Source organism: Bactrocera neohumeralis, chromosome 4 (genome assembly GCF_024586455.1).
Source record: "Bactrocera neohumeralis isolate Rockhampton chromosome 4, APGP_CSIRO_Bneo_wtdbg2-racon-allhic-juicebox.fasta_v2, whole genome shotgun sequence".
Lineage (NCBI taxonomy): Eukaryota > Metazoa > Arthropoda > Insecta > Diptera > Tephritidae > Bactrocera > Bactrocera neohumeralis.
In genome coordinates this window covers 82075349-82102573 of record NC_065921.1, presented here as the reverse complement: position 1 = coordinate 82102573, position 27225 = coordinate 82075349, and the positions used below count along the sequence as shown (strand labels likewise).

At 26.8% G+C, this 27225-nt stretch overlaps 1 protein-coding gene across 1 annotated transcript; it reads left to right on the top strand.

Annotated features, from left to right (window-relative positions):
* Positions 1-772: 772 nt before the first annotated feature.
* LOC126757298 (uncharacterized) lies at positions 773-20236 on the top strand. The gene is made up of 3 exons (XM_050471085.1): positions 773-1594; positions 11984-12196; positions 14714-20236. The coding sequence occupies exons 1-3, from the start codon at positions 1507-1509 to the stop codon at positions 15031-15033; spliced, it is 621 nt and encodes a 206-aa protein (XP_050327042.1). The 5' UTR covers positions 773-1506; the 3' UTR covers positions 15034-20236.
* Positions 20237-27225: the final 6989 nt, after the last annotated feature.

Here is a 27225-nt window from a genome sequence, read left to right as displayed (position 1 = left end):
TATGTATGCTACGAAAATTGTTTGCCGCTCTAATGCACTTCCGCGAATGTATGTATGTGTGTGTTGATGTGTTGAACTTGCTTTGCTGGCTGTTATAAAATGCATGACATAACCTTTATACGCGCACAGCTGTTATACGCAATCGAACAAACTTGCATATACATACATACATATTTACAAAAAGTCACATATAGTACAGTTATATATACATACATTTTGCATACATACAGACATATATTACATACATATGTACATACGCTTTGTACGCACCCAGGAAATATTGTACATCAGCGAGTATTGAACGCGAGCGGCAGCGCTGGTTGTTGGTTTTTTTGTGTGAGTGTGTATGTTTGTGTGTGCTTGTGCTTGCGGCAGCAGCCGCATTGGCAGTGGCAAGCACAACAACGGTGGTGGCACTCAGTCGAGTTGTTGTTGCGGCGTTTCGTTGTGTTATTGTTGTTGTGTGCTGGAGCTTCGGCGCATGCCGTCGCAGTGTGGTGACTTTGAGACTTTTTTGGCCTTTGTTTTTTCGGTTCTTTTTATTAACAAGAAATGCATATACAAACACACACCCACACTCACAAATACACTCATTCATTAGGTCGCGAGCGCATACACACACCCATACATGCATGCTTATGTATAATTTCGTTGTTGTTGGCGCGAATGCAGGCGAGTTTGGTTAGACATATCCAACTATCTGCTCGTACTTATGCTTCGGTGCTGAAATAAATATTGGGTATTCTTCGCGCAGAGGAGTCTCACGTCATTCTTTCATATTTCTACGCCTGACATACTTACACACACAGAAGCGGACAAACAGACAGACATACATACATACAGCACATCCGTATGTGGCTGTGTACAAACAAACAAATAAACATGCCGAACGAGCAATAACGACAAACGACAACGACAACGGCAGCAACGGCAACGACAAAACGATTCGCCCGCCTGAGTCCGATATTTCGAATGTAGTGATTCAGTACGCTGTGTGGCTGTGCGAAAAAACTATCAAAACATTCCGCCTTCGCTGGTGTTCATTGCACAAATAATAAAGCAACGCCAAAGCATAACGGATAAAGTAGTCCTGTTAACTGAATTGCAATTAAATACAGTGTTTTTAAAGAATTTTGAAAAATAAGTTTCGAAAAAAAAGTTTTGAAAATTTTCGAAAAAAAAAAATTGAATTTTTTTCGTGAAAATTGTTTGAAAAAATATTTGCTTGTATTTGTAAAGTGCAGTTATAGAACAACAATTGATTTTGTTTGTTGTAAACGCGTGTCGTTCGGTGCAAAAACGTTGAATTAAATTTTTTTCGGCAGCTGCTTGTGTTTAATCGCACACACACACATATATAGAGACAAACGCGCCGCTAGTGCATAGTTATCTGCCATAATCAGCAGATTCCTCAAATTGTCATTGGGACAAATTATCGAAAATTTCTCTTTCACTTCGGGAAAGCCAGCCAGCCTGCTAGTCAGCGAGTCAGCCAGCCAGCCAGCCATGACATCAGTGCGCAACAATGCAGTCTCCGCGAGCGTCGCCGCTCTGCTGCTGGGATGGGTTATTTTTGGGTGCCTCAATAATTCGGGTATGTACATAAGCATTTGTACCGACCAAAAAAAAATATTAAATTTCGCAATTAGTCGCAGCGGGTGGGGGGAGATCAGCTGAAAAGAAATATTTGATGCTTTTCTTATTTTTGAAATGTTTCCACAAACATACATGTCATGTGTGTGTGTGTGCGGTTGTGTGGCATGTTTTTGGAAACAAATAGTTTTTGTAGTGAATAGTTGCGGCTGAAAGGCTGTCGTCACCCGACTAATGGCGGAGCAGCGAAAGCTGTGCTAAGGACACACGGCGTGTATACAGTATTTTTTGGAAAAATATACACATAAATACATGCATATACGTACATACATACATTAATATATGTACATACATATATGTATTATATATATGTACATGGATGTGTGTGCATGTATGTGGCGAGCATGTGATTTATGTGTACACATATTAAATTTCAGCGCAGCATTTTAAAAAATTGCTGCAAAAAATTCTTAGTACATACATACATACAATTTAAATTTTTATCATATTTTGTATGAGAGTAAACAGCATATTGCCGCTTTTTCAATAAAATATTGTTGTGTTGTCACTAGGCTGCAATTTGTGCAAAAAAATTGCTATTGAAATTATTAAATATTGCTTTGTAGTTATTTATTTGCATCCTAATATATGCTAATAACCATGTGGAGTGGTTAGTTTCAAGTATTAAACATTTTTGTATACAAAAATATTAAGGTAGTTTTAGTAACAACAAAAGTATATTGTATATAATTCCAAACAAATAAATTTTAGTTGCTGATTTATGTTTACTTTCCCCAGACTGTTTAGGAAAATACAGAAACTATTATTTTATAATTTTTTAGCCGTTTAGAAAACTAGAAAAAATTTGAATTCTTACAATTTTTTTATTTAATGTAATTATTTTTTTTTAAGGAAAATCGTATATTTTTTATATTTTTGTTAAAAATTAAAATTATTTGTGTTTTTTTAATTTTTATTAAATGTTTTGAACAATAGAAAAATTCAAGTTATAATTTTTTTTAAGTTATTATTATTATTTTCTTTTTAAATACAATCGTATATTTTTTATATTTTTTAGCAAAAGTTCGATTATTATTTTTTTATTATTTTTAATGATTTTTTTTCATGAAAAAAATAATTCTCTACATATTTTATTAAACATTCGATCTATTTTTTTTAATATTTATGGAATCTGTAGGTAAAATTCTAACAACTATTATTGTTTTCTTGTTTTATTTTTTTTATTTTTTTTTAATATTTTTGAAATCTGTAGGTAAATAGAAAAATTCGAACAACTATTATTGTTTTCTTGTTGTTTTTTAAAGAAAATTTTATTTACATTAGAAAAAAAAAAAAAAATCATCATTTTCATCATAATTTTGTTATTTATTATAACACTTTTATAAAAAGAAAAAAAATTATAAATTTTTTTTAAATGTAAAAAAAGTATATTTTCTTAAATGTTAAAGGAATATTTCTTTTTTTTAAATTTAATTAAATTAAAAAATACATATAAAAATATACAATATAACTTTTCATACTACTAGTTTTTAATTACTATAACACTTATACTAATAAAAAAAATATATTTTTTTATAAAATTATTATATTTTTCTTTAAATGAAAAAAAGTAATTTTCCTTAAGTGATAAAAAAATATAAAAAACTTAAATTTTTTTAAATTTTAATTTAATAAAAAAATATACAATATAATTTTTCATATTACTATTTTTTAATTATTATGACATTTAAAAAAAAATAAAAAAAAAATTGATTTTCGATTTTTTTTTAAAGAAGAAAAATTTAAAAATATAAATAAAATGAAATTTTTATTAAATGTTTAGAAATTATTATTTTATTATTATGTTTTAAGTTTACTTTTTATATTAGTTTTTTTATATAATTTAAAATTTTTTTAAAATTGAAAGAATCGATTATCTATAAATTTTATAAAATATAAAAATTAAAAAATAAAATGTAATTTTTATAAAATTTTTAAAAATTTAGAGAAAATTAAACTTTATTTAAATAAAAAATTATATATTGAACAAATATACATACAAATTCATATTACTCCATTTTTTATTATAACATTTTTAGAAAAACTAAAAAAAACGATTATCTATGAACTTTATAAAATGTAAAAAAATTAAAAAATAATAAAATAATAAATAATATGTAATTTTTATTAAATGTTAAGAAAATATATAAATATATAATAGAAAATTTTATAATTTAAAATAAAAAACTTCATATTAAAAATATATATTATAAATAACGATTATTAAAAGAAAGTTTTTTTTTATAACATTTTCTTAAAAAACATTAATATATATTTTTTTAATTAAACTATAGTTTATTTTAATTATTAAAAATCAACACATTATTGCAACAAAGACGTAAGTATCTGTACTACTATAACTTAATAAAAAAAATCATAAAATATGAAAGTATTAAAAATAATAAAAAATATTATAAATAATAATTTAAACTAATCCATATAAAAAAAAAGCTGATTTCCTTCGCAATCGCAACGAAACGCTATGAAACATTAAAAAAAATATAAAATATATAAATGAGAAAATATAAAAAAACACTTGAATTGATACTACATTTTTAATTACTATTAGTCTCTAGAAAATATAATAAATTAATTAGTGCAAATAAAAAAAATGTAATTAAAAAAAATCTAAAAAAATATCAATATAATCAAAAAAAAAATTAAATTGAAAAAAATCTAAAAAAAAACAACAATATAATCAAAAAAAATTAAATTAAACTAAAAAAAATATATATATATAATATAGTATATTTATATGTTTTTAAAATTATAACTAAAATTAAAAAAAAAAAATATTTGAATAACAATCTTTGTTCATTATTGCTTTTCGTGAATACATTTTTAATAGTATTAAATTAAATGTGTTACATTTTTCTCCCAATTTCCTTAAAGGCAATGTTACATGACTAAAATAGTGTTGCTAAACGCCTGAATGTATGCAATGCTTTATTTATTTTTATAATATTTTTGTTATTGTAAATAATTTGGCAAGGTTAGAAGCACATTTAGACTTGTTGAAGTGCTAAAAACGATAAACGATAAGAAAATCAGGTCAATTGACTGTAGAAACAGAATTATTTGAATAATTTATTTTGGAGAGTTTAGCTCCATTCGGTCTCTCTCTCTTTCTCTATACCTCTATATACATATGTTGAAAACTACATGTTTTAGTAGATTTATACAGATAAAAAGTAAGAATTTAAATTCATGTTGCAGCACGTTTTAGATAGCCCCAATACAGCTATGTAACATGTGTATGTATGTGTATACATGTGTTCCGCTTAATTTATGCACGCATATGGAACATGTGCACGCTGACTCCCGCTCTGTGCGCTGGCATTCACATGTATAAAATAAAAATATGGTATATTTATACCATTAACAGCAAATACCTTTTTTTCCTACGAAGCTGCTTATTTGTCGAACGCGCCGATATTGGATCACTATAGCATAGAGGTGGCATATAAAATGAGCGCTCAAAATCAAGTTCTTGTAAGAAGAACTTTTTTACTTGTAAAGATATCTTCACCAAATTTGGCACAGATTATTTCCTAAGGCAATGCTACAATCTCCGTAGAAAATTTTTAAATCGAACCACTATGGCAGATAGCTGTCATATAAACGGTTCGTTCAAAATCCAGTTTTTGTATGGAAAACTTATTTATTTGACAAGATATCGTCACGAATTTTGGCATAGACTATTGTCCAAGGCAAAGCTACAATATACGAAGAAATTATTCAGATCGGAACACTATAGCATATGGCTACCATACAAACTGACCATTCAAAACCAAGTCCTTGTATGGAAAACTTTCTTATTTGACAAGATATCATCACGAAATTTGGCATGGATTATTGTCTTAGACAAAGCTACAATCTCCGAACAAATTATTCTGATCGAATTTCGATAGCATATAGCCGTCATACCAACTTAACGTTCAAAATCCAATCCTTATATAGAAAACTTTTTTATATGAAGAGCTATCTTCACCAAATTTGGCATAGACTATTGTCCAAGGCAACGCTACAAAACACGGAACATATTGTACGGATCAGTCCACTATAGCGGATAGCTGCCATACAAACTGAGCGTTAAAATTCAAGATAAAGCTATTTTAAACCCATTCATGCTATTAAAAATGCACCTGTGTAGGGTATTAAAGCTTCGCGTAACGTTGTTTTGTTTTAAAAAATTTGATATTCAAAAAAAATTTACAGTTAGTATAAGTGTGTGTGTATGTAAAAGCATGATTATCTGTTTCCACTGATATGCTCGTGTGTGTGCCTGTGTGTGTGCGTGTGTTGATTTCCGCCCCTCGGTTTGACCGTTTTTGCCATTGCGATTACTGTATTTCTATTTTTGTGTCTATTTCTGTTGCTATTTCCATTTTCATTTCCATTACTTTGGTACATGCCATTTTTGTCGCTTTTTATGTTATGTGAAAACATGTGTACATATACATATATACATATTATTTTATGTATTTTCATCGATTAGGAATTTATGACTGCATAAATATGCAAGTCTGCATGTAACAACAAAGCTAAGCGCTTAGATCCAAGCTCCGAGTATCTATGTGTTCATATTTCATACTATGCATGTATGTGTGTGTTAGTTAGTTTGAGTATGCGCGCTATTAAACTAGTGTATTAAATTCTTATCACAAAGTACAAAATTGTTTCGCAGCATGCGAGCTTTTCAAAAGCTGCTGCTGTTGCTGCGGCCATAATGTAAATATGTATGTGTGTGTATATAAAATATACATATATAAGTGGTTTTACTGTTGCAAAAAGCTAAGTAAATAGCTGTGTTGGCACACTCATACATATGCAAATTAATACTTTTATATTTGCCCAGCGTTTCTTTGAACCATCTACGAGTGCATGCTGCCACACACAAGCAAATATTTATTTGCATGTAGCATGTATATACACATGTATGCTTGTAAGTTTCGCATTTTTCTCATAAATCCTGCGGCTCACACCGCAGCTACGCTCCAAATTCGCAACATTGCAATATTTGTGCAAGCGAGATTAAAGTTCTGCGAACTGAAATGTAAATAGGGGAATTAAATGTCTCCATCTGTTGTTTATCTGCATTTGACATTCGTCATAATTTAACGCGAATATTTGCTGAAGTGTCACATTCTTATATTTGGCACTTTTTACTTAACATTTGTTGTTAATATGCAAGGCAGCACCGACTGAATGCCGAAATAATGACTCATTTACGCGGAAAATTGCTGGCCATGAATGGCTGGAATGGATGTGTGCTGTTATTTATGTATGTACATATGTGTATATGTGCTCTTATGTATCTATGTACTTACATGAATATGTGCATGTAAGAATTTTTACACGCGTCCTTAGCTGCACACTTAATGAAACGTTTGCTTGTTAGGTTAGGTTTGACATCGAAAGGATTTTGGTTTTGGCTTTATATTTTTTATACCCTGAACAAGATCCCTTATTTTTTGAGATATCGCAATGAAATTTTGCACAAATGCTTTTCTTTCCATAAGCCTGCTCATTTGTCGGAATAACCGATATCGGGCCACTTTAGCCTATAGCTGTCATACAAAGTGATCGTTCAAACTCAAGTCTTCGTATGGAAAACTTTTTTATTTGCAAAGATATCCTCACGAAATTTGGCAAAGATTATTATCCAAGGCAGCTCTGTAACTTCTAGAAAAATGGTTCAGATCGGGTCACTATATCATATAGCTGCCATACAAACTGGCCAATCAAAATCAAGCCCTCGTATGGAAAACTTTTTTCTTTGACAAGATATGTTCACGAAATTTGGTGTATATTATTGTCTAAGACAGCTCTATAACCTCTAAACAAAATGTTCAGATAGGACCACTATAGCATATAGCTGCTATACAAACTGGCCAATCAAAATCAAGTCCTCGTATGGAAAACTTTTTTATTTGTTTGGATATCTTTACAAAATTTGGCAAAGATTATCGCCTAAATCAGTGCTCCAATATCCGAGCAAATTGTTCAGATCGGTCCACTATAGCATATAGCTGCCATACAAATTGATCATTCAAACACAAGTCCTTGTATGGAAAAGTTTTTTATTTGATAAAATATCTTCACGAATTTTGGTGTGTATTATTGTCTAAGGCAGCTCTATAACCTCTAAACAAATTGTTCAGATCGGTGCACTATAGCGTATGGCTGCCATACAAACTGATATACCAAAATCATTTTTGTATGGAATACTTTTTTACTTGATAATATATCTTTCAGGTAGTTTAGCATAGATTATTGGGTAAGGATAACCTTTGTAACCTCTGGAAAAATTGTTCAGATCGAACCACTATAGCATATATAGTATGTAGCTGTCATACAAACGGAAGGATCAAAATCGAGATAAAAGATCTTTTTATGATTTTTGTTTTTTTTTTTTTGCTATAAGAAATGTACCTGCGAATATAATTATTGTATTTTTTTAATTTATATTCATCTAATTTTTTTATTCTATTTTTATTTATAATAACTTAAAGATTGTTTAGTTTTTTTACATTTTTATTTATTTATTTTTATATTCTTAAAATATTTTTTTTTCTTCAAAGTATTTTTTATTTTTATTTTTTTCTTACATTTTTATTTATTTTTTTTACATTTTAATTTATTATTTTTTATGTATGTATATTATTAAAATTATTTTAATTTTAATATATTTTTTTAAATTTTTATTCTCTAATATTATTTCTATTTTTAAATTTCATAATTTTTTTTTTTAACCTTTTTATTAAATTTTATTAAAATTATTTTAATTTTAATTTTACATTTTTTTTAATTTTTTTGTTATTTTTTATTCTTTAATATTATTTCTATTTTTAAATTTCATAATTTTTTTTTAAGATTTTAATTTTTTATTTTATTTTTTTTTTATTTTATTTTTTTTTTTATTTTATTTTTTTTTTTTTATTTTTTTTTTTTTTATTTTATTTTATTTTTTTTTTAATTTAATTTTTTTTTTTTACATTTTCGTTCTTTAAAATTTTTAATTTCAAACTATCAATGGCAATAGGTAGCAGCCGCAAGCCACCCAACATTAAATTAACAATCGGCACACAAGCGTTCCCAACATAAATTCTCGCATATCGCACATCTGTTTTTTAAGTTCACATACATACATACAAACAAACATATACGCAATTGTAAGTGCACACCCAAGTTTGTGGCGGCCACAGTAGCATGCCGCATGCCAATGAGCGGGTTCGCTACCGCCACTCGAAGTCATCGAATACGCTATAATCCACCACTAAGCTATGCCGATGTTTAATTGCTTCATTATAATTATTTGCTGTGCATGAGTGTTCCGCTGGGTGTGTGTGTGTGTGTCAGCGCTTCTTTTTTTCTTTAATTTCTCCACGATCTAAAAGTGTTATACACATGTGCACAAGGGTACTTAAACACTTCCATACTTCCATACTTGCCTACTTACATGAAGTGCGTACACACACACAGCCATGCATACATGTGTAGCATGCAAGTGTGTTGTGCTTATTTACATGGCCTCTATATGGACGTTGGCTAAATGTATTTACGCATGCTCAACGTGACATTTGAACGTTTTATTGTTATTGTTTTTGTTATTATTATTTTTATTCTTTAATTGAGGAATTCAGAAATTTTTGTACAACAAAAAACTGCCTTATTGTTATTGCTACTGTTGTTAGAATTAACTGTTGTTTTGTCCATGACTTTTCTGCTTTTTTGTTGCGGCTTTTTTCAACAATTTTCATACACATTAACCCTTATTGGCGAATACATAATATGTACATATGTACTTTGTTGCATGTACTTATATATAGTTTTGTATGGCCATATAAGGCTAGAGTTACATGTAGGTACACATGCTCTCACGTACTTAAATTCTTCATTAAATTACTCATTGTCCCATTATTGGCTGGAAATTTTAATTGACCTTCCATTTGTGTATTATCTCGCACATTTTTATTGCTATTTTATTCGTAGCCTTTCGCGCATTCGGCGCATTCAATGAGCATATGAAATTATATGCGTTTATTATTTTCTAATTTTTTTGGTTTTATGATATCCGGCGGAGAAAGCAAATTTGACTTGAGTAAATGTGACCGTGGAAATTGTTAAGTTGGAAAAACCGTTAGCTTGTGCACATAAAAATTCGTAAAAAATAAAAGTAAAATTCTAGACGAAATATGGGCAAAGTGAACGTGTGAAGTCTTTGATTATTGAATTTTTTTAAATCTTTTTTATTTTTTTTTTTGTTTTTTACAAAATTGTGTTAAACATATTTTTTAGTATGGGTATCCAATAAAAAATATATGTTCTTCAAATATGCCGCTTTCAAAAAGATTCCATTACTAAAATATTTATGGAAATTGAAAACTTTTCCTATTTCAATTTCCATTTTCCAAAATTTTATTAAAACTAAAATTTTAATTTTTATCAAATAGATTTTCATGCTTGTTTTCTATTTTTATTAAAATATTTTAATGATTTGTGGAAAAAATGTAAGTATTTTATTTTTTTCGAAATTTTTTAATGAATTTTGCAAATTTTTTTTTAGGGCATCCAATAAGTGTTCGATGTTTATTAAACTATTTTCATGATTTTTGGAAAAAAATTACATCTTTTTTTTTTTCAAGTAAGAGTTTATGTTCTAAATTTTTGCAATTTTTTTTTAATGTTTTATTTATAAATTTTTTTTTTACTGTTTTTTACTGTTTTTTATAAATTTTTTTAATGTTTTTTTAGTGTTTTTTTTATAAATTTTTTTAAGAAAAAAGCTAAATATTTTTTTTTAGATTTTTAGTTTTTTTTTTGTAATTATTATTTTTTTTTAGATTTTGCTAAATTTTTTCTCAACAATTTTTAGGATTTTTTTAAGAATACTGTCCGATTTAATTTTTTTTGTATTAGGGTATCCAATAAAAAATATATATGTATATTTGTTGCAGTAGAGTACTGTCTTAAAAATGTCATTGTTAAAATATTCATAAAATGGCAATTGAAACATTTTGCTTTTTTGTTTACGGTTTTCCAAAAAAATCTCAAAAAAAAATTTTTTTTTTTCTACTATTTTCTTTTTATTTTAAGGAAAAAGCTTTGTTCTTATGCATGTTTTAAAATTAAAAAAAAAAATTTATAATTTTGTTCAACAATTTTGAGGATTTTTTCAAGAATCTTTTTTGTAAAAAAATGCATATTAAATGTTTATAATAATACCCAACGATTATATATATATAATATGTAGTTATTTTAATTTTTTTTTATTACTTTCGCTATTCTACATAAGAAAGTCGTTGCAAAATATTCATAAAAAATAGCAATTGGATGATTTTAATTTTTTGCTTATCAGTTTAAAAAACAAAAGTTTCTTTTTTTAATTTTTGTTTTCAAGATTTTGGTTTTTCAAGAATTTGTTTGAAGTTTTTCCTTTATTTTAATTCTTTCCAATTTTTTTTAAATTTTTTTATTTTTATTATTTTTTTAATCTTTTTTTTTAATTTTTTTTTAATTTTTTTAGATTTTTTTTTAATTTTTTTTTCTATTTTTTTTAGTTTTTTTTTTTAATTTTTTTTTTAGGTTTAGTTTTTATTTTTTTCTATTTTATTGTAAAAAACCTTCTTATAATATAATTTCGAATTCATTTTGCTTACGCTATTATTAATAATGACTCGATATTCTTCGAAAATGTACTTTTTAAAGGTGAATCATGTCTTAACGCTCCAGATAAGCTTTTAAGTAGAAATGAATTCATGGAAAAATTGAGAAAGCTTACCTAATAATACATTATCGGCCGCCTTAAAATATTAATTTTGAAATTTATGTTTTAAATTGCTTATGATTTTTTTTATTATTTGCAAAATGGCCTAAAATAGGTACAGCTATTTACAAAAAAGATACAAAATAAATTCACAGTTACTTCAATATGTTTTGGAGAGATTTTCTTAGTGCCGTCTTGCTACGGAGACCGCCATGTTAAAACTTATTTTTTAGAGTACTAAACAAAAAAAAATTTTAATTTTTTTTTCACCCACCCTAATTCATTTATGTAGATATATTTATTTACATACATTTTTTAGTAAAAGCTTTATTCATGCATAAATAAATAAATATTTGAAAAAAAAATTATTTTTAATACCTGCTTTGCTACGCAAAACTCGAGTTATTTATATCTTTCATTGGTGACTGAAAGAATTTTTGTGTTTCCTCTTACCGCGCCTTAGCTAAAAAAATCGATTATTTTACCCATTTATAACCACATGTTTTTCATGCTTCCAAACTTTTACTGACCTGCCCCCACTTGTACTCTTTTCTTCCACAGTACTGGCAGATGTCGCGCAGAAATCAGATGAAAAATCCACAGACAGCACAGATCCAGATGACTTTTACGACGAGTCAAGCCCTGAGAATATAAAGGCGCCATCCAAACCGCCACAACCAACAATAACTCCGTATTTTGAGGAGGCAAAGAAAACTGTTTATGCCAAAAAGAACGCCACAGTGACTTTAACTTGTCCAGTGAAGGATTATGACGGTAAGTAATTAATGAATCGATAAAAAAAAACAAGGATGTAAAGACAGCATAACAATAAGAAGTTGGCACGCAAACACAAACGAGGGCGGTTTGATAAGTCATTGAGGGCATAGACAATACAAATGCAATAGTGACCGCTACTAGCTATTAATAGACCAATTACAAATTTTATATTATCAACGTCAAAAGAACATTCCAGCTCAGAAAATTTTATAAAATCGAAAAATATTAGTTTCAAATGCGTACGAAGCATACTTTACCAAGGCGTCCGTTATGAGTACTACAATTGCACTGTTTTAAATTTTTAAGCGTTTTGTGCGAAAACAGCAAAGTCTAATGGTTTCCAGTCTTATGAAAGAGAATGTCAATTCATAAAATGATAACGAAATCTCTTAAATTCTGCCAACTGATCAAACTTGAATCGGATTGGCAAACAAAACTGCACTTTTTAAATTTTTTTTTTATCGATTCGGTTTACGTGCAATTTAAATGTACCAGTCCGAGTCAAATTTGATCACATGGTAAGATTTCTGATCAAATATGAACCGGATTGACAAACAAAACTGCACTTTTTTTATGGATACGGTTACGCGCAGTTTAAATACACCAGTCCGAGTCAAATTTGATCACATGATAAGATTTCAGAAAGTTTCTTATTTTTTTTATGAGCTGATTTTCTGTTTCGAAAGAAAACTGAAAGTTCCTGAGACGATTGGGGCTGAACCGAGAACATTTCGAACACAGCCGAGCTTCTATCACACCATACGAAACCGGACCCCACCAAAAAAATAGATAGTTAAGCATACATATATCTTAACTGTAAAATGGGTGAAAAACTGTAAATAAGCGGGTACTCGAGATCTTTATCGAATAGTTGTTCGAGTAGAAAAAATACTACTCACTTCAGACATAATACCATTCACAAATACAAAAGGTTCCTCACAAAAATTAATTTCGATCGTTCAGATTGTATGGCAGCTATACACTATAGCGATCCGATCTGAACAATTTCTTCAGAGATTCAAGTATTATCTCAGATAATAACCTATGCCGAATTTCGTGTTGATATCTCGTCAAATGAAAAAGCTCTCCATACAAGTACTTAATTCCGATCGCTCAGTTTGTATGTTAGCTACATGCTATAGTGATCCGATCTAAACAATTTCTTCGGAGATTGTAATATTGTCTTAGGTAATAATGCATACTGAATTTCGTGATGATATCTCGTCAAATGAAAAAGCTTTCCATACAAGCTCTTGAATCCATTCGTTCAGTTTGTATGAAAGCTATATGCTATAGTAATCTGATCCGAACAATTTCTTCGGAGAATACATTACTGTCTCAGATAGTGATCTATAGCAAATTTCGAGATGATATCTCGTCAAATGAAAAAGCTTTCCATATAAGTACTTGGTACGTTTCCTTTAGTTTGTATGGCAGCTATATGTTATAGGGGTCCGATATCAGCGATTTCACTAAATGAGCAGCCTTTTAGTAAGAAAATTAAATTTCAGATCGACATCTCAAAAACTGAGGAGCTAGTTCGGGTATATATAAAGAAACGGACGAACATGGCTAAATCGAATATATAGAAATATTGTATATATTTTATAGGGTCTCCATATTTTATATGGATATAAAAAATAAATTTTGTATCAGGGTATAAAAATTTAAACCTTCAAAAAAATATCACTGTCTTATCAAACGTGCCTCGTATAAATTTGGGTTTGCCGGCGCTCAGCTTATTTTGCTTGCTCGAGCATGATTCATTGATATAAAAAATCGTAGCGCTTTCCTTACTAATCAAACATGCATACATACATCCATACATATCTGTGTATTCATACTTATATAAGCATATTTGTATATACATACATACATAAGTATATACTTACTTATGTATAGTTAGGCACATGTGCACTCGCTGGCATATATACATTCATCTTCATACATACATATATTTCTCTATTTTGCATGAAAACAAAATATGTAAATTAATTTCGAAATAAACGCACATACATACCTACATACACACACACACACATGTACATGCATATGCACGTCCTCCATTCGCTTATGGCAATTCACACCTACTTTTCTGGCACACACCTTTTCCTCGGATTGATCTATGCGTAATATAATTTCCTTTCAACACCAACCCCTGCTGCACCTACTTACCCACTTTCACACATACACAAAACTGCATGCGTGTGTGTGTTTCCCAACCAACCCAGCTTTTCATCGACATTCAAACCAATTTGCATTAAAATATTTTAGCATTAATTAGTATTCCTATACAAATATTACAACTAAACATATATACATACATACATACATATGTATGGACATACACATGTACATGCACGTACTTGCCCTTATTTCCTTTGATGCGCTCAAACTGATTTTTATTGTGATTTCTCTTCTCTCTACGCCACCCTCACCGTGTCTCTACACACTCCGCCGCTCTTCATGCTGTTCATACTCTCCGCTCTGAACTCTGCTTCACTTTGCCAACAGAATCGCATCACCTAATTGTCTGGTTTAAGAACAACAACACCATCACCACCGGGCAGGAAATCGTCGCCGACGCAACACTCTATCATCTGGACAAGGACATGAATTTGGTTGTGAATCACGTGTCGGAGAAGACCGCAGGCGACTACTCGTGCACCGTTATGCCGCATAAAGCCAAAATGGACATACATTTGATAATCGGCGAGGAGCCTGTAGCCGATAATAAACAGATAATGGTGAGCGCAAGCGCTCTACTCCTGCTCTCCACATTGCTGGCGCGAGAATTGTGCTTTGGCATTTTACGTTTAGATACATTCTTTTAGGCATGCAGTTCGTAAGCGCAGCTTCTTACATATTTGCACATTTAGCGAATGTGTGAGAAATGCAAAGAAAATGCAAACAAAAAAAGATATTATTGTAATTGTACCATAGCTGAGAATAATTGTTTTTGTATTTATTTTATTTTATTTTTTTTTTTGTATTTTTTGTCTGCATCCACTAAATACCACAACTTGCATACTTTATAGCAGAAGACTTAAACCCACAGGCAGTTAGTACATAAATATAGAGTACCCGTTTATGGTACCAAATACCAAATAGGCAGGCAATTATATAATGTAGTGCATTTGATAGTATAGAACACAGTATAATAGCGATGAACACAATAGTACTTTAAACGAATATGTGTATGTAGGTATGTATGTGCAGTGAATTGGCTTGCAAGAGCTTTTTAACGCTGGAAAAACTGTAAATTTGTTGTGAAGCAATGATATTTAGCATATTTCAAGTTTAAATTGCGCATAAATGGATTTTCATCGAAACGACGTATGCACATTTTTGGTATTCGTCGAAAGGATGAACTAATATTTTTCGAGAATACTGAAGTAAAATAATGATTATGAAGAAAAAATGTTTTATTTTTATAAAAGAAAATCTCATACAGTATCAGAAAAGTCTAATTTTAGTCTTCATCGAAAGGACGAACACGTATTTCTACAAATATGCTTATTTTTTTAATAATTCACAAGGAAAAAAATTTCGTTCCTATGAAAAAGTATAATTTTGGTTTTCATCGAAAGGACGTATGTAAATTTTTACTTTTCGTGGAAAGGATGAACCCATATTTTTTCGGGAATGATAATTTTTGTAATGATTATAAAGAAATAATTTATATTTGTTAAAAAAAAAAATCTCATACAAAATCAGAAAAATCTATTTATAATTTTCATCGAAAGGACGAACTCGTATTTCTACAAATATGCTTATTTTTTTGATAATTCACAAGCAAAAATGTTTTTTTTTTAATTTCGTTGTATAATTTTGGTTTTCATCGAAAGGACGTATGTAAATTTTTACTTTTCGTCGAAAGGACGAACACATGTTTTTCCGAGAAGGCAAATTTTTGTAATGATTACGAAAAAAATGTCTCTTTTTTATTAAAAAAATATTGTCCCACAGTATCAGAACAGTCTAATTTTAGTTTTCATCAAAAATACGAACTTATATTTCTACAAATATGCTTATTTTTGTAAAAATTAACAAGGAAACATGTTTTTATGGAGAAAAATTCCATTCCCTATTGAAGAATTATAATTTTGGTTTTCATCGAAAGGATGTATGATATTTTTACTTTGCACCGAAAGGATGAACTCATATTTTTTCAAAAATACTGAAAAAAATTATGATCATAAAAAAATGTTTTTGTCATAAAAAAAAAATGCCGTTAGACCAGCGTAGATAATTTTAGCAAACAAAAATTAAAGGAAATTTTAGACCGAGTTGAATATTTTAAGTTACTGTTAACAACATACAAGTAGCACTCGTAAGTCAAATCTTTCTGAGTATGTATAATAGCAAAAATATCAAACTTTGCGATAAAGTTGCGAGTTGCCAGATAGAGATTTATATCTAAGCAAATACTATAGTGTCGAATCGATGAAAACTCATTTCTTTTTTTAAGTGCGTATTCTCGAATTGTAAAAAGTAATTAAAGACGATTTGCAACAGTAAAAAAATAGCATGTATTTATTATACATATACATACATATGTATATGTACATTATATAGATATTTCTAATTATAGAACACAGAAATAAGTTTGATAAATTATTTTACTAGTGTAACTAGTACTTTTTTCAAATAAAAACGTTTAACAAAACAAAATTATTATACAGTTAATTTTATATGATTTACAAAACTATTTTACAAGTAAAATGACAATGCGTTTGAATATATTTTTCACAAAAAAAAAATATTTTTCTGCGTTCCAGTGAAGAATTTTTAATTTAGGGATATTTTATAATGTATTGGGAATTTTTTAGAACATTCCTTTTTTGTAGCAAAAACATTTTTCTGAGTTTCAGTGAGGAGTTTTCAATTTGGGGATATTTTTTAATGTAGGGCAATTTTTTTTAACAAACCAAACATTTTCATGCACTTTATGTGCTATATACTATCAATTTCGAAACAAAATCTCGATTTTCTGCGAAAATTTTTAGTTTACGTCATTTGATTTAAATATTTTTTTAAGAAAAAAAACATGTTTCTGAGTTTCAGTGAAGAATTTTAATTTAGGGAAATTTTTTAATGTAGGGGGAATTTTCATTCTTTTTTTTTGTAGTAAAAACATTTTTCTGAGTGCAGTGAAAAATTTTTAATTTAGGGGAATTTTTTAATCTTGGGGTAATTTTTTAATGTAGGCGGAATTTTTCGAACATTCTTTTTTTTTGCAACAAAAACATTTTTCTGAGTTTCTGTGAGGAATTTTTAATTTAGGGATATTTTTTAATATAAGGGGATATTTTTTAGAAAATTTTTTTGTTTTGTAGCAAAAACCTTCTTCTGCGTTTCAGTAAGACATTTTTAACTTAGGGAAATTTTTTAATGTAATTTCCCTTACATTATTACTAGAAAATTTTTAAACAAGCAAAACATTTTCATTTTGTATTCGTCTATTGGATGAATACTATTTTTTACAGTAATTTTGGCTACAAATATATATTTTCGATCACTACAAGTGTTTTAACCATCAATTTAGAAACAAAAAAATCGATTTTCTGCCAAAATTTTGTGTACGTCCATTCGAAGTATTTTTTCTAGACTGCGAAAATATGCCGCATTTAATTTTCTTATTTCCACTGTGAATTTCCTTTGTTAAAAGGTATATTTTTTTCCACCAGACATGTTCGTCTATTGGATGAATACTTTTTTTTATATTTTCCGCTACAAATCGTCTTTTCTTACACTGAACTCACGCACTTATACAAATTTAATTATACAGCAAACACATTTTTATGCAAAAATATGCAAATTGACTTCAAAAGCAAAAGCTTCTTCAAATCTAAAGTATTAAGAGAAAAATATGTATGAATACACGAGTCAGCCATAGGTACGTAAAGTAGTTTTTGTTCTAAACTTTAGCTGTTGATTTAGTACTTTATAATTGCATACATATGTACATGTTTGGATATATATACACACACACATATTTATTTACATACAAATATATATAGCATAATATGTACTCGTTGTAAGGACTTTGTATTGTCGAAAGGAACTTGGAAACCTAAACAGCAGTTATAATAGAAATACTTAAGAAAATCTAAATGAAAATGTAAAACGAAGCTAAAGAATTGCTGAGAGGCAAGCATTAGTTGAATCAAATGTAAGATACATACGTTTTGATTATGGATGTACATACATATGTACGTAAGTAGAAGAGGAAGCAGTGAAACCGAAAAGTGCCATTATTTTACACAGAGTTAGCGAGACGCAGAAAGTAGTATGAAGATAGCGAGTAGTTGACGAAAATTTTTGCGAACGCTTTCGAGCAGAAAAACAAGTATTTTTGAGAAAAAATTGCCGTGAGAAATTATTAGCAAAAAATAGTTAAAAAATTTATTTTAGCGGGGGAAAAGTCAAGAATTTTACAGTAAAGAAAATTTCATTGAAAATTTTTAGTAAAAAATTAAAAAATTTATATTGGCGAACATTAAAAAAAAATCAAGAATTTTCCAAAAAAAAAATTGTATTGAAAAATTATTAGCAAAAAAAATTTAACACATTTTTAAAAAGAAAATCAAGTATTTTAGAGGAAAAAATTTTCAGTGAAAAATTATCAGCAAAAAATTTAAAAAGACTTTTGAAAAAAAATCAAAAATTGTACAAAAAAAAATTCAGTAAAAAATTATTATAAATGAAATAAGTTAAAAATATATTTTTTTGTTGATTTAAGTATTTTACAAAAAAAAAAAATCATTAAAAAAAATATTAGAAAAAATTTAAAAATTAATATCAGCGAACGCTTATAAAAAATCAGGTATTTTTCAGAAAAATAAATTAATTATTTGCAAAAAAAAATTTAAAACGCTTTTAAAAAGAAAATCAAGTATTTTACTGAAAAAAATTTCGTTGCAAAATTATTACCAAAAAAATAAGTTAAAAATTTTATTTTAGTGAATAAAATATTTTACAAAAATTTTTTTAGTAAAAAAATTAATAGCGAAAAAATTTTATTTTGTTCAAGGGAACGCTTTTAAGAAGAACAGGAAGTGTTTTTCAGAAAAAAAATTTCAGTGAAAAGTTATTTGCGAAAAAGTTAAGAATTTATTTTAGCGAAGGCTTTAAAAATGAAAATCAAGTATTTTTCAAAAAAAAAACTTTTCAGTAAAATAATGTTTACCAAAAAAAAGCTAAAAATATGTGCAAAAAATATTTTCTAACATTTTTTTTTAAATAATTTTTTTTACATTTTTTCTATAATTTTACTTTCTAAAAATATTTTTTTTTATTTTTTTTTAACAAAAGCTTTATTTTATTTCCAAAAAAAAAAAAATATTTTCAAAAACGAAAATTATGAAAAAATATATATAAAAATTTATTTAAAAAAAAAAATATTTTTTTAGAAAATATGAAAATAAATTCTAAAAGTGAATACACACGCATATATAAATAACGGTGAAAACTTATATAAGTGCGCATTAAACTCTATTATAACTGCTTGTTTACGCTGTCGTGAGTACAAATTTTTATTTAGGATATTGAAAGTGGTGACGTATGTAGGTGGATTGTATTGAAATATTGAAACATTGTATTGTATTGTAGTTGTAGCTATGCTTGTTAATAGCTGAAAGATATTATTATTATTATGAAACTTATAATTAAAATAGTCAAAACAAAAGCAAAAACAACAAAATAAAACAGTTGAAAAATGTAATGTAATGAAAATGGTGGCAGCTTCTGTACAAGCAACGCAACAGCAGCATGCAGCAGCACTAAAAAATGCCTTTTCAAAATCAAAACTAAATTATAAACCAAATGAAGCAGAGTAACAAACGAAAAATGATCACATGTGTGTACTTAAAAGTTAAAGCAAACCCAAAGAAAGCAAAGAAAGTAGCATTGAAGGTGGCTAGCAGGCATTTGCACGCATTGCAGTTTTTAAAATGTATGGCAAGTTTCAAAAAATGAAAAAGAAAAATGCGGAAAAATAAAACCGTATGTACTTATTTTTCGAAGTGGCAAAAAGGGCACATGGATTTATTTTAGTGAAATGGCGGTAAGTACTTATGTATTTAATAATATGTTATGTGATGTTTTTATAAGCAAACAATTTAGTTATTTTTGTGCAAAAAACGTTTTTATACAAAAAAAAAAAAGAACGTTAACTTCAGTTGCACCGAAACTATAATACCCTTCATAAATACAAATGATTCCAAAACAAAACAAGAACTTGATCGTTCAGTTTGTATGGCAGCTACGAGTATATGCTATAGTCATCCGAAATAAACAATATCTTCAGAGATTGCATTATTGCTTTAGGTAATAATTTGAAACAAATTTTGCGAAGATATCTCCTAAATGAAAAAGTTGACCACGAAGAAGGCCTGAACTGAAGTAAAAAACCTTTTAATGAGAGAAATATTTAATTTTTTTCTTCAAAAATGTTTCTGTATAGTCTTAAAATATGTACAAAAATCCTTTTAAATTTAGGGAAATTTTTTAATAGGGGGGAAACTTTTTTATATCAAAAACATTTTTCTGAGTTTCAGTGAGAAATTTTTAATTTAGGGAAATTTTTTAATGTAGGGGAAATTTTTTAGAACATTCCTTTTTTGTTACAAAAACATTTTTCTAAGTTTCAGTGAGGAAATTTAAATATAGGGAAATTTTTTAATGTGGAGGGAATTTTTTAGAACATACCATTTTTATATTAAAAACATTTTTCTGAGTTTCAGTGAGGAATTTTTCATTTAGGGAAAATTTTTTATATCAAAAACTTTTTTCTGAGTTTCAGTGAGAAATTTTTAATTTAGAGAAATTTTTTAATGTAGGGGGTTTTTTAGAACATTCCTTTTTTGTTACAAAAACATTTTTCTAAGTTTCAGTGAGGAAATTTAAATATAGGGAAATTTTTTAATGTGGGGGGAAATTTTTTAGAACATACCATTTTTATATTAAAAACATTTTTCTGAGTTTCAGTGAGGAATTTTTCATTTAGTGATTTTTTTTTGATGTAAGGGATATTTTTTAGAACATTTTTTGTTTTGTAGCAAAAACCTTTTTCTGAGTTTCAGTAAGACATTTTTAATTTAGGGAAATTTTTTAATGTAATTTCCCTTACATTATTACTAGAAAATTTTTTAACAAGCAAAACATTTTAGGACAATTTTTCATAATATTTTTTAATCTACTGAGCTTCAATGAAGCTTCAAAAAACAAAATTATTACCAAAGTCGTTCGGTCCAACGATTTCGAAGAAATCCCCCTCAACTTTGGGAGTCATTTATACTAAAAAAATCATAAAATTTTTACAAATACGCTCCCAGCACCGAAATTACGAGTATTTGCCGGATGAATTTCCGAATTTCGAACATTTTCAAATACAGTGAAAACTCTACTAAACCGACGCTCTAACAGGTCATTGAAAAATTAAGTCCATATAATTTTTAGTTAGCCCCAACCGTTAAAAGGCGCGTGTATAAATTTGACAGCAGCCGAAGTACTTTCGGCTGTCATCCGTGCGAACTGCTTATGATGAACCCGGTCCAAAGCGTGAAAAACGCAACAGTCGGTTGACAAGGTTATGGCGTCTGTATTTTGGGATGCGCGTGGAATAATTTTTATTTGCTAAAATATTCCTTTTTTTGTAGAAAAATATTTTTCTAAGTTTCAGAGAGGAATTTTTAAATTAAGGATTTTTTTAGAAAATTTTTTAACCAACAAAATATTTTAGGGAAGGAATTAAAAAGGAAGGACCATTAACAGCGACTATTACATAGCGTTTTTGGACCTTCTGAAGGACAAAATATGGAAGTGCTGTTTTACTATGACAATACACCGTGTCACAAGTCAGTGAAAATGATGACATAAATCCATGAATTGGGCCTTGCATTGCTTTCGAATCCACCATATGCTCCACATCTGGTCCCCAGCGACAATTTCCTGTTCTCAGATCTCAAAAAAATGCTCGCTTGGAAGAAATTTTCGTCGAATGTAGAGGTGATCGCCGAAACTGAGGCCTACTTTAAAGCAAAACACAAATCATACCACAAAAATGGTATCGAAAAGTTGCAGGGTTGCTATAAACGTTGTATCACCCTTGAACTATGTTGAAAAAAAACAAGGAATTTCTGCTAAAAAATGTGTTTTAATATGGTAGGTTGTGGACTTTTCAATTGACCTGTTATTAAGCGGACATCTCTATTTAATATTAATTATTGAAAAAAATTACCTCTACTTGGATCACCCGTTACCATGAACATTGATCAGTTCCAACATTTTTTGATGTTTATTAAAGACAATCTATTAAGTGGACACCTCTATTAACCGGACAAGTGTCCGGTTATGGGAGATTTCACTTATTTTTTTTTTTTAATTTAAAAATGAATACAAGCCTATAACCCAAAAGTACCATGCGAAGTTGATAATGATTTTATTTTTTTTTTTTAACAAAGAAAGTGAATACACTAAATTTGTGTAAAAAAAAAATATTTTGATATGCCCAAGAATTAAATGCATTAAATCGTTTATTTGTGTCTTTGTATTTTGTTTTATTTCTCACAATAAATTCCGATAGACTTGTTTTTGCCCCACCCAACAATAAATTCTGTGGAAAATTTCGTGTCTAATAGTATTGCCGAATTATTCATGGGTATTTGTATCTAACTTTATTTCTTTTGTATTTATTCACTAAATTATTCATACACAAATCACACACACAACAGACTGACAATACCACGCGAACGTGACCAAAGCCAATTTTTGGCGATTTTCAATCAAAATGTATCGAATTTCTCACAGTCAAAGAGCCGCCGTGACGCCCAAATGCTGCCGCCAAACTTAAGCGGAATCAAAATTGAATTTATTTATGCATTTTCCTCGAGACTAACTGACCTTTGAAAATATAGTTATGGATATAAATTGGTTATAAAATGGCTATGTATTGGTTATATTTTGGTTAAATCTGCGAGCGGAAGCTAAAAATTACATATACATATGTAACATGATGTAGTGAGTCGTAAGCAATAAAAAACTCAATTTCGTTTTTTTGATGATATGTTATTTTGCATTTTAGTTGACAATATGCAGTACTGAAAAATTAAAATTAATTTAAAAAAATTTCTAAAACAAAAATCCATTTGCCTTTTAGGTAACGATATACAGTACTGAAAAAATTTATTAAATTTAAAAAAATTTCCAAAAAAAATCCATTTCAAAAAAGTCGATTTCTCACCCGTTAATTGCACACTTTTATTAACAACAAAACAATTATATAACATTTACAATCATATATGTATTAATTAGTATATTTATTCTTAGCCAGGCACTGCTGAAGGCCCTTAAATACTCATAATTACATACATACATATACATATTAGAAATTCTCAGCATCACACTTAACAGCTAAAATGACTTAACATGAGACTACAGCGTATGCTTGAAGTTGCTTGCTTCGGCCTTATGCCTTGTCTATATTTAAACATTTTTAAGATTGACTGCTTAAAATTTTTATTTTAATTTATTTTCTTTTATAATTTTCAAATTATTTGTAGCAAGCTAAACCTCAAGGAATTTTAATTAGCAGCTAAAATGGCTTAAGTTGATTTCAGCTGATTTATATTTTTGAAATTTTTTTTTTTGGTATTTGGAAGACTAAGCGCTGCAGTTTTTATTTTAAATTATTTGTTTGTAATTTTTTAAAGATAAATCTGAAATTATTTTTGTGCAATTTACCATAAAATCATAATTTTTTTAACATTAGTTTTGAGCAATTTAAAAAAGTTAAAATTTACAACTACTTTTGAGCAATTAAATTATTAATAACTAAAATTTTTTTTAATATTTTTTTTTAATAATTTTTTTTTTAATAATTTTTTTTTAATTATATAAATTTAAAAATTATTTTTTTTTTTAATCTTTTGCAATGATTTTTTTTTACTAGCAATCCACTTTTGCTAACAATTTTAACAGCTAAAAGCACTTAAAGCGATTATGTTTGATTCTTCGTTTGACTTTTTCGGTATTTTATGTATATACATTAGAGTGGTTCAAAAAAAAATTCGACTTGGTACGCTGAAAAATGGTTTCTTAGACAACTCTACGAAAATCTCGCCAAGTATGAGCTGTTAATTGTAACTGGAAAGTCCCCGCTTCATTTTTTCTTCTGATCATTTAGAAAAGTTCATATCTCATTTCCAACTACTTGAAATATTAGCTCGTTTCATAGATTTTGTAGAAAATTTAATGCTCTACAAAAAGGTCTTTCACGATTTTAAAAATATTAACAGTGGAAGTTTGATTATTGTAAGGCAAATGTTTTTTTATTGCCCTACAAAATGGTCTAGTATAATATTTCGATTAGGTTAAGCGTTTACAAGATATCCATTGTCAAAAATCAAAGAAAAATAATAATAAAGAAATAAAAAATACATACATACATATATTTCATGGTACCAAGCGAAAAAATATACATTTATTTATTTATTAATTTATTTATTAATTTCTTCATTTCATCTTTTTTCTCTTTTTTGAATACCGTTTGCTTAATTTTTTTTTGTTCAATATTGTTTTATATATGTTTTAATAATATTTTTTATTATTTTTTTTAATTTTTATGACATTTTGCCAGAAAGCATAGTTTGGCTCGCCTTATTAATAACTTAAGTGGGGTGTGGGGTACTCATTTACAAATGTATGAAGCAAGTTTTGGCACAATTTTAGAAGAAGATTTTACTTTTTACATATTTTTATTTTGAAATTCAAACAAAAAAAATTAATTAAAAGAATTTAAATTAAAATAAAATTAAAAAAAAAAAAACAAAAAAAAACGTATATTATTTTTTAACTTTATATACAATTTTTTTTTAATTTTGAAAACCAAACAAAAAAAGTTAAAACAATTTAAATGAAAAAGAAAATTATTTAAAAAAAAAAATGTGTATTATATTTTTAACCTTATGTAATTTTTTTTATCAAATTCAAACAAAAAAGTTAATTAAAATAAATTAAATTAAATTAAAAACAAAAACAAAATAAAAAAATCAAATCAAATTCAAACAAAAAAGTTAATTAAAATAAATTAAAAACAAAAACAAAATAAAAAAATATTATATAAAGTAAAAAAAAACTAAATAATACAAGTTTTCTGTTTTGTTTTAATTTTTTTTTTGTGTTTAAATTGAATTAAATTTTAATTAAAAGAATTTACATTCAAAAATAGGAATTAATGAAAAAAATTATTTAAAAAACACAACGTGTATTATACTTTTTTTAAATTTATACAATATTTTTTTTTAATTTTATTATATACATATTTATATTTAATTTTGCATATTTTTACTTCGAAATTTAAACAAAATAAAGTTAATTCAAATGTTTGAATTCAACATATTTTTTCTTAATGAAGCAAAATATTTTAAAATTAAATAAAATAACATATATTATTTTTTTGAATTTATATTATAAATATTTTTTTAATTTTGATTTAAGTATTTATTAATTTTTAATTATTAAAAAAAATATATATAATATAATTCAATTTACTCACATTTTAATTTTTTTTTATTTTCTCAACTTATAACTGTACGAAACAGGTTTTGGCACAAAAAAAATTATTTAAAAAAAATTTAAATAAAAAATAAATTTTTCAAAAAAAAAAAAGTAAAAAGCTTTAAAAACTTTTACGAATAATGTGTAATAATAATTAAATTTTTTTTACAAAATTTACAATCTTTAAATAAAGCAAATATTTTTTTTTCAATTATAGTTTTCAACAAAACAAAAAACAGGCTTTTAGTTTAAAAAATAAAAACACAAATAAAATAAAAATTATTGCATTAATTTTTGTCCATTTTTTTATTTTAAAGTTTATACATTTTTAATATTTAATAAAAGTGGTCAATTAAAATTTTGTAGAATTCTTTCTAATTTTAATTTTTACAAATTTTTGAAAAATATGTTTTTATTTGAAAATAGATGCAAAAAACAAGTTTAATTATAAAATTAAATTCGAAATATTTGTTTCTTAATAAAGACCTGAAAGAAGACTTTTAACTTTATATTATATTTTTTATTTAGATTTTAGTATTTTTATTAAAACTATTATTCAATTTTAATTATTAACAATAATTATATAATATTCTTATTTTAATTGTTTTTTATTTTTTCAACTTATGATTTTTTTGTTTTTTTGTTTCTAAATGAAAAAATAAAACAAAAGCAATTTTTTTTATTTGCAAAAATTATAATTTTTTGTTAAAAAAATCTTTTTTCCATAAACAATGTATTTTTGTCATTTTTTATTATAAACAAAACAAAATAGAATTTTTAGATAAAAAAAAAAAAAACAAAAATGTTTAATTAAACAAAATTTTAATTCATTTAATTTTTTAATTCAAAAAATTTACAATCTTTAATTCATAATATGATTTATGTAAAATTTAGATTTTTTACAATTTTTAATTAAAAAATTTTTAATTCAAAAAAAAAACTTCCAAAAAATTTTAAAATATTTTAAATTTTCAATTAAAATTTTTTCAATTTTTAATTCATAAAAAACTTCCAAAAAATTTCAAAATTTTTTCAATTTTTAATTCATAAAAAAGCTTAAAATTTTTTCAATTTTGGGTTTTTTACAATTTTTTTTATTTCAAAACAAAAAAAAAATAAAAATTTTTGTTTAAAAAAATTAGCATTAAAAAATTCACAAATTAAATTTTTTCTATTGAAAAACAAAATATAACTTTTTGTTAAAAAAAATCATTAACATTTAAGAAATAACTTGACATATACATATGTATTTGCTTCAATTTTTGGCTTCAAACAATCAAAAAGAATTTTTTTAATGGAAAAATGGAAATAAAAATGAAATTAAAAGAAACCTATTTTTCATATATGTATTTATTATATTTTTTTCAACTTTGATTTTAAAGTTAATAATTTTTTTATAGAATTAACAGTTTTAATTTTTTTTATTTCATTATTTTTCTTAATTTCATTATTTTTCTTAAAAAATT

Excerpts from the sequence above, each read along its gene's own strand:
- LOC126757298 (XM_050471085.1), top strand. The coding sequence starts at position 1,507 with ATGACATCAGTGCGCAACAATGCAGTCTCCGCGAGCGTCGCCGCTCTG. Across the intron at positions 1,595-11,983 it reads TGGGTGCCTCAATAATTCGG|TACTGGCAGATGTCGCGCAG; the intron begins GTATGTACATAA and ends TTTCTTCCACAG. Across the intron at positions 12,197-14,713 it reads TCCAGTGAAGGATTATGACG|AATCGCATCACCTAATTGTC; the intron begins GTAAGTAATTAA and ends CTTTGCCAACAG.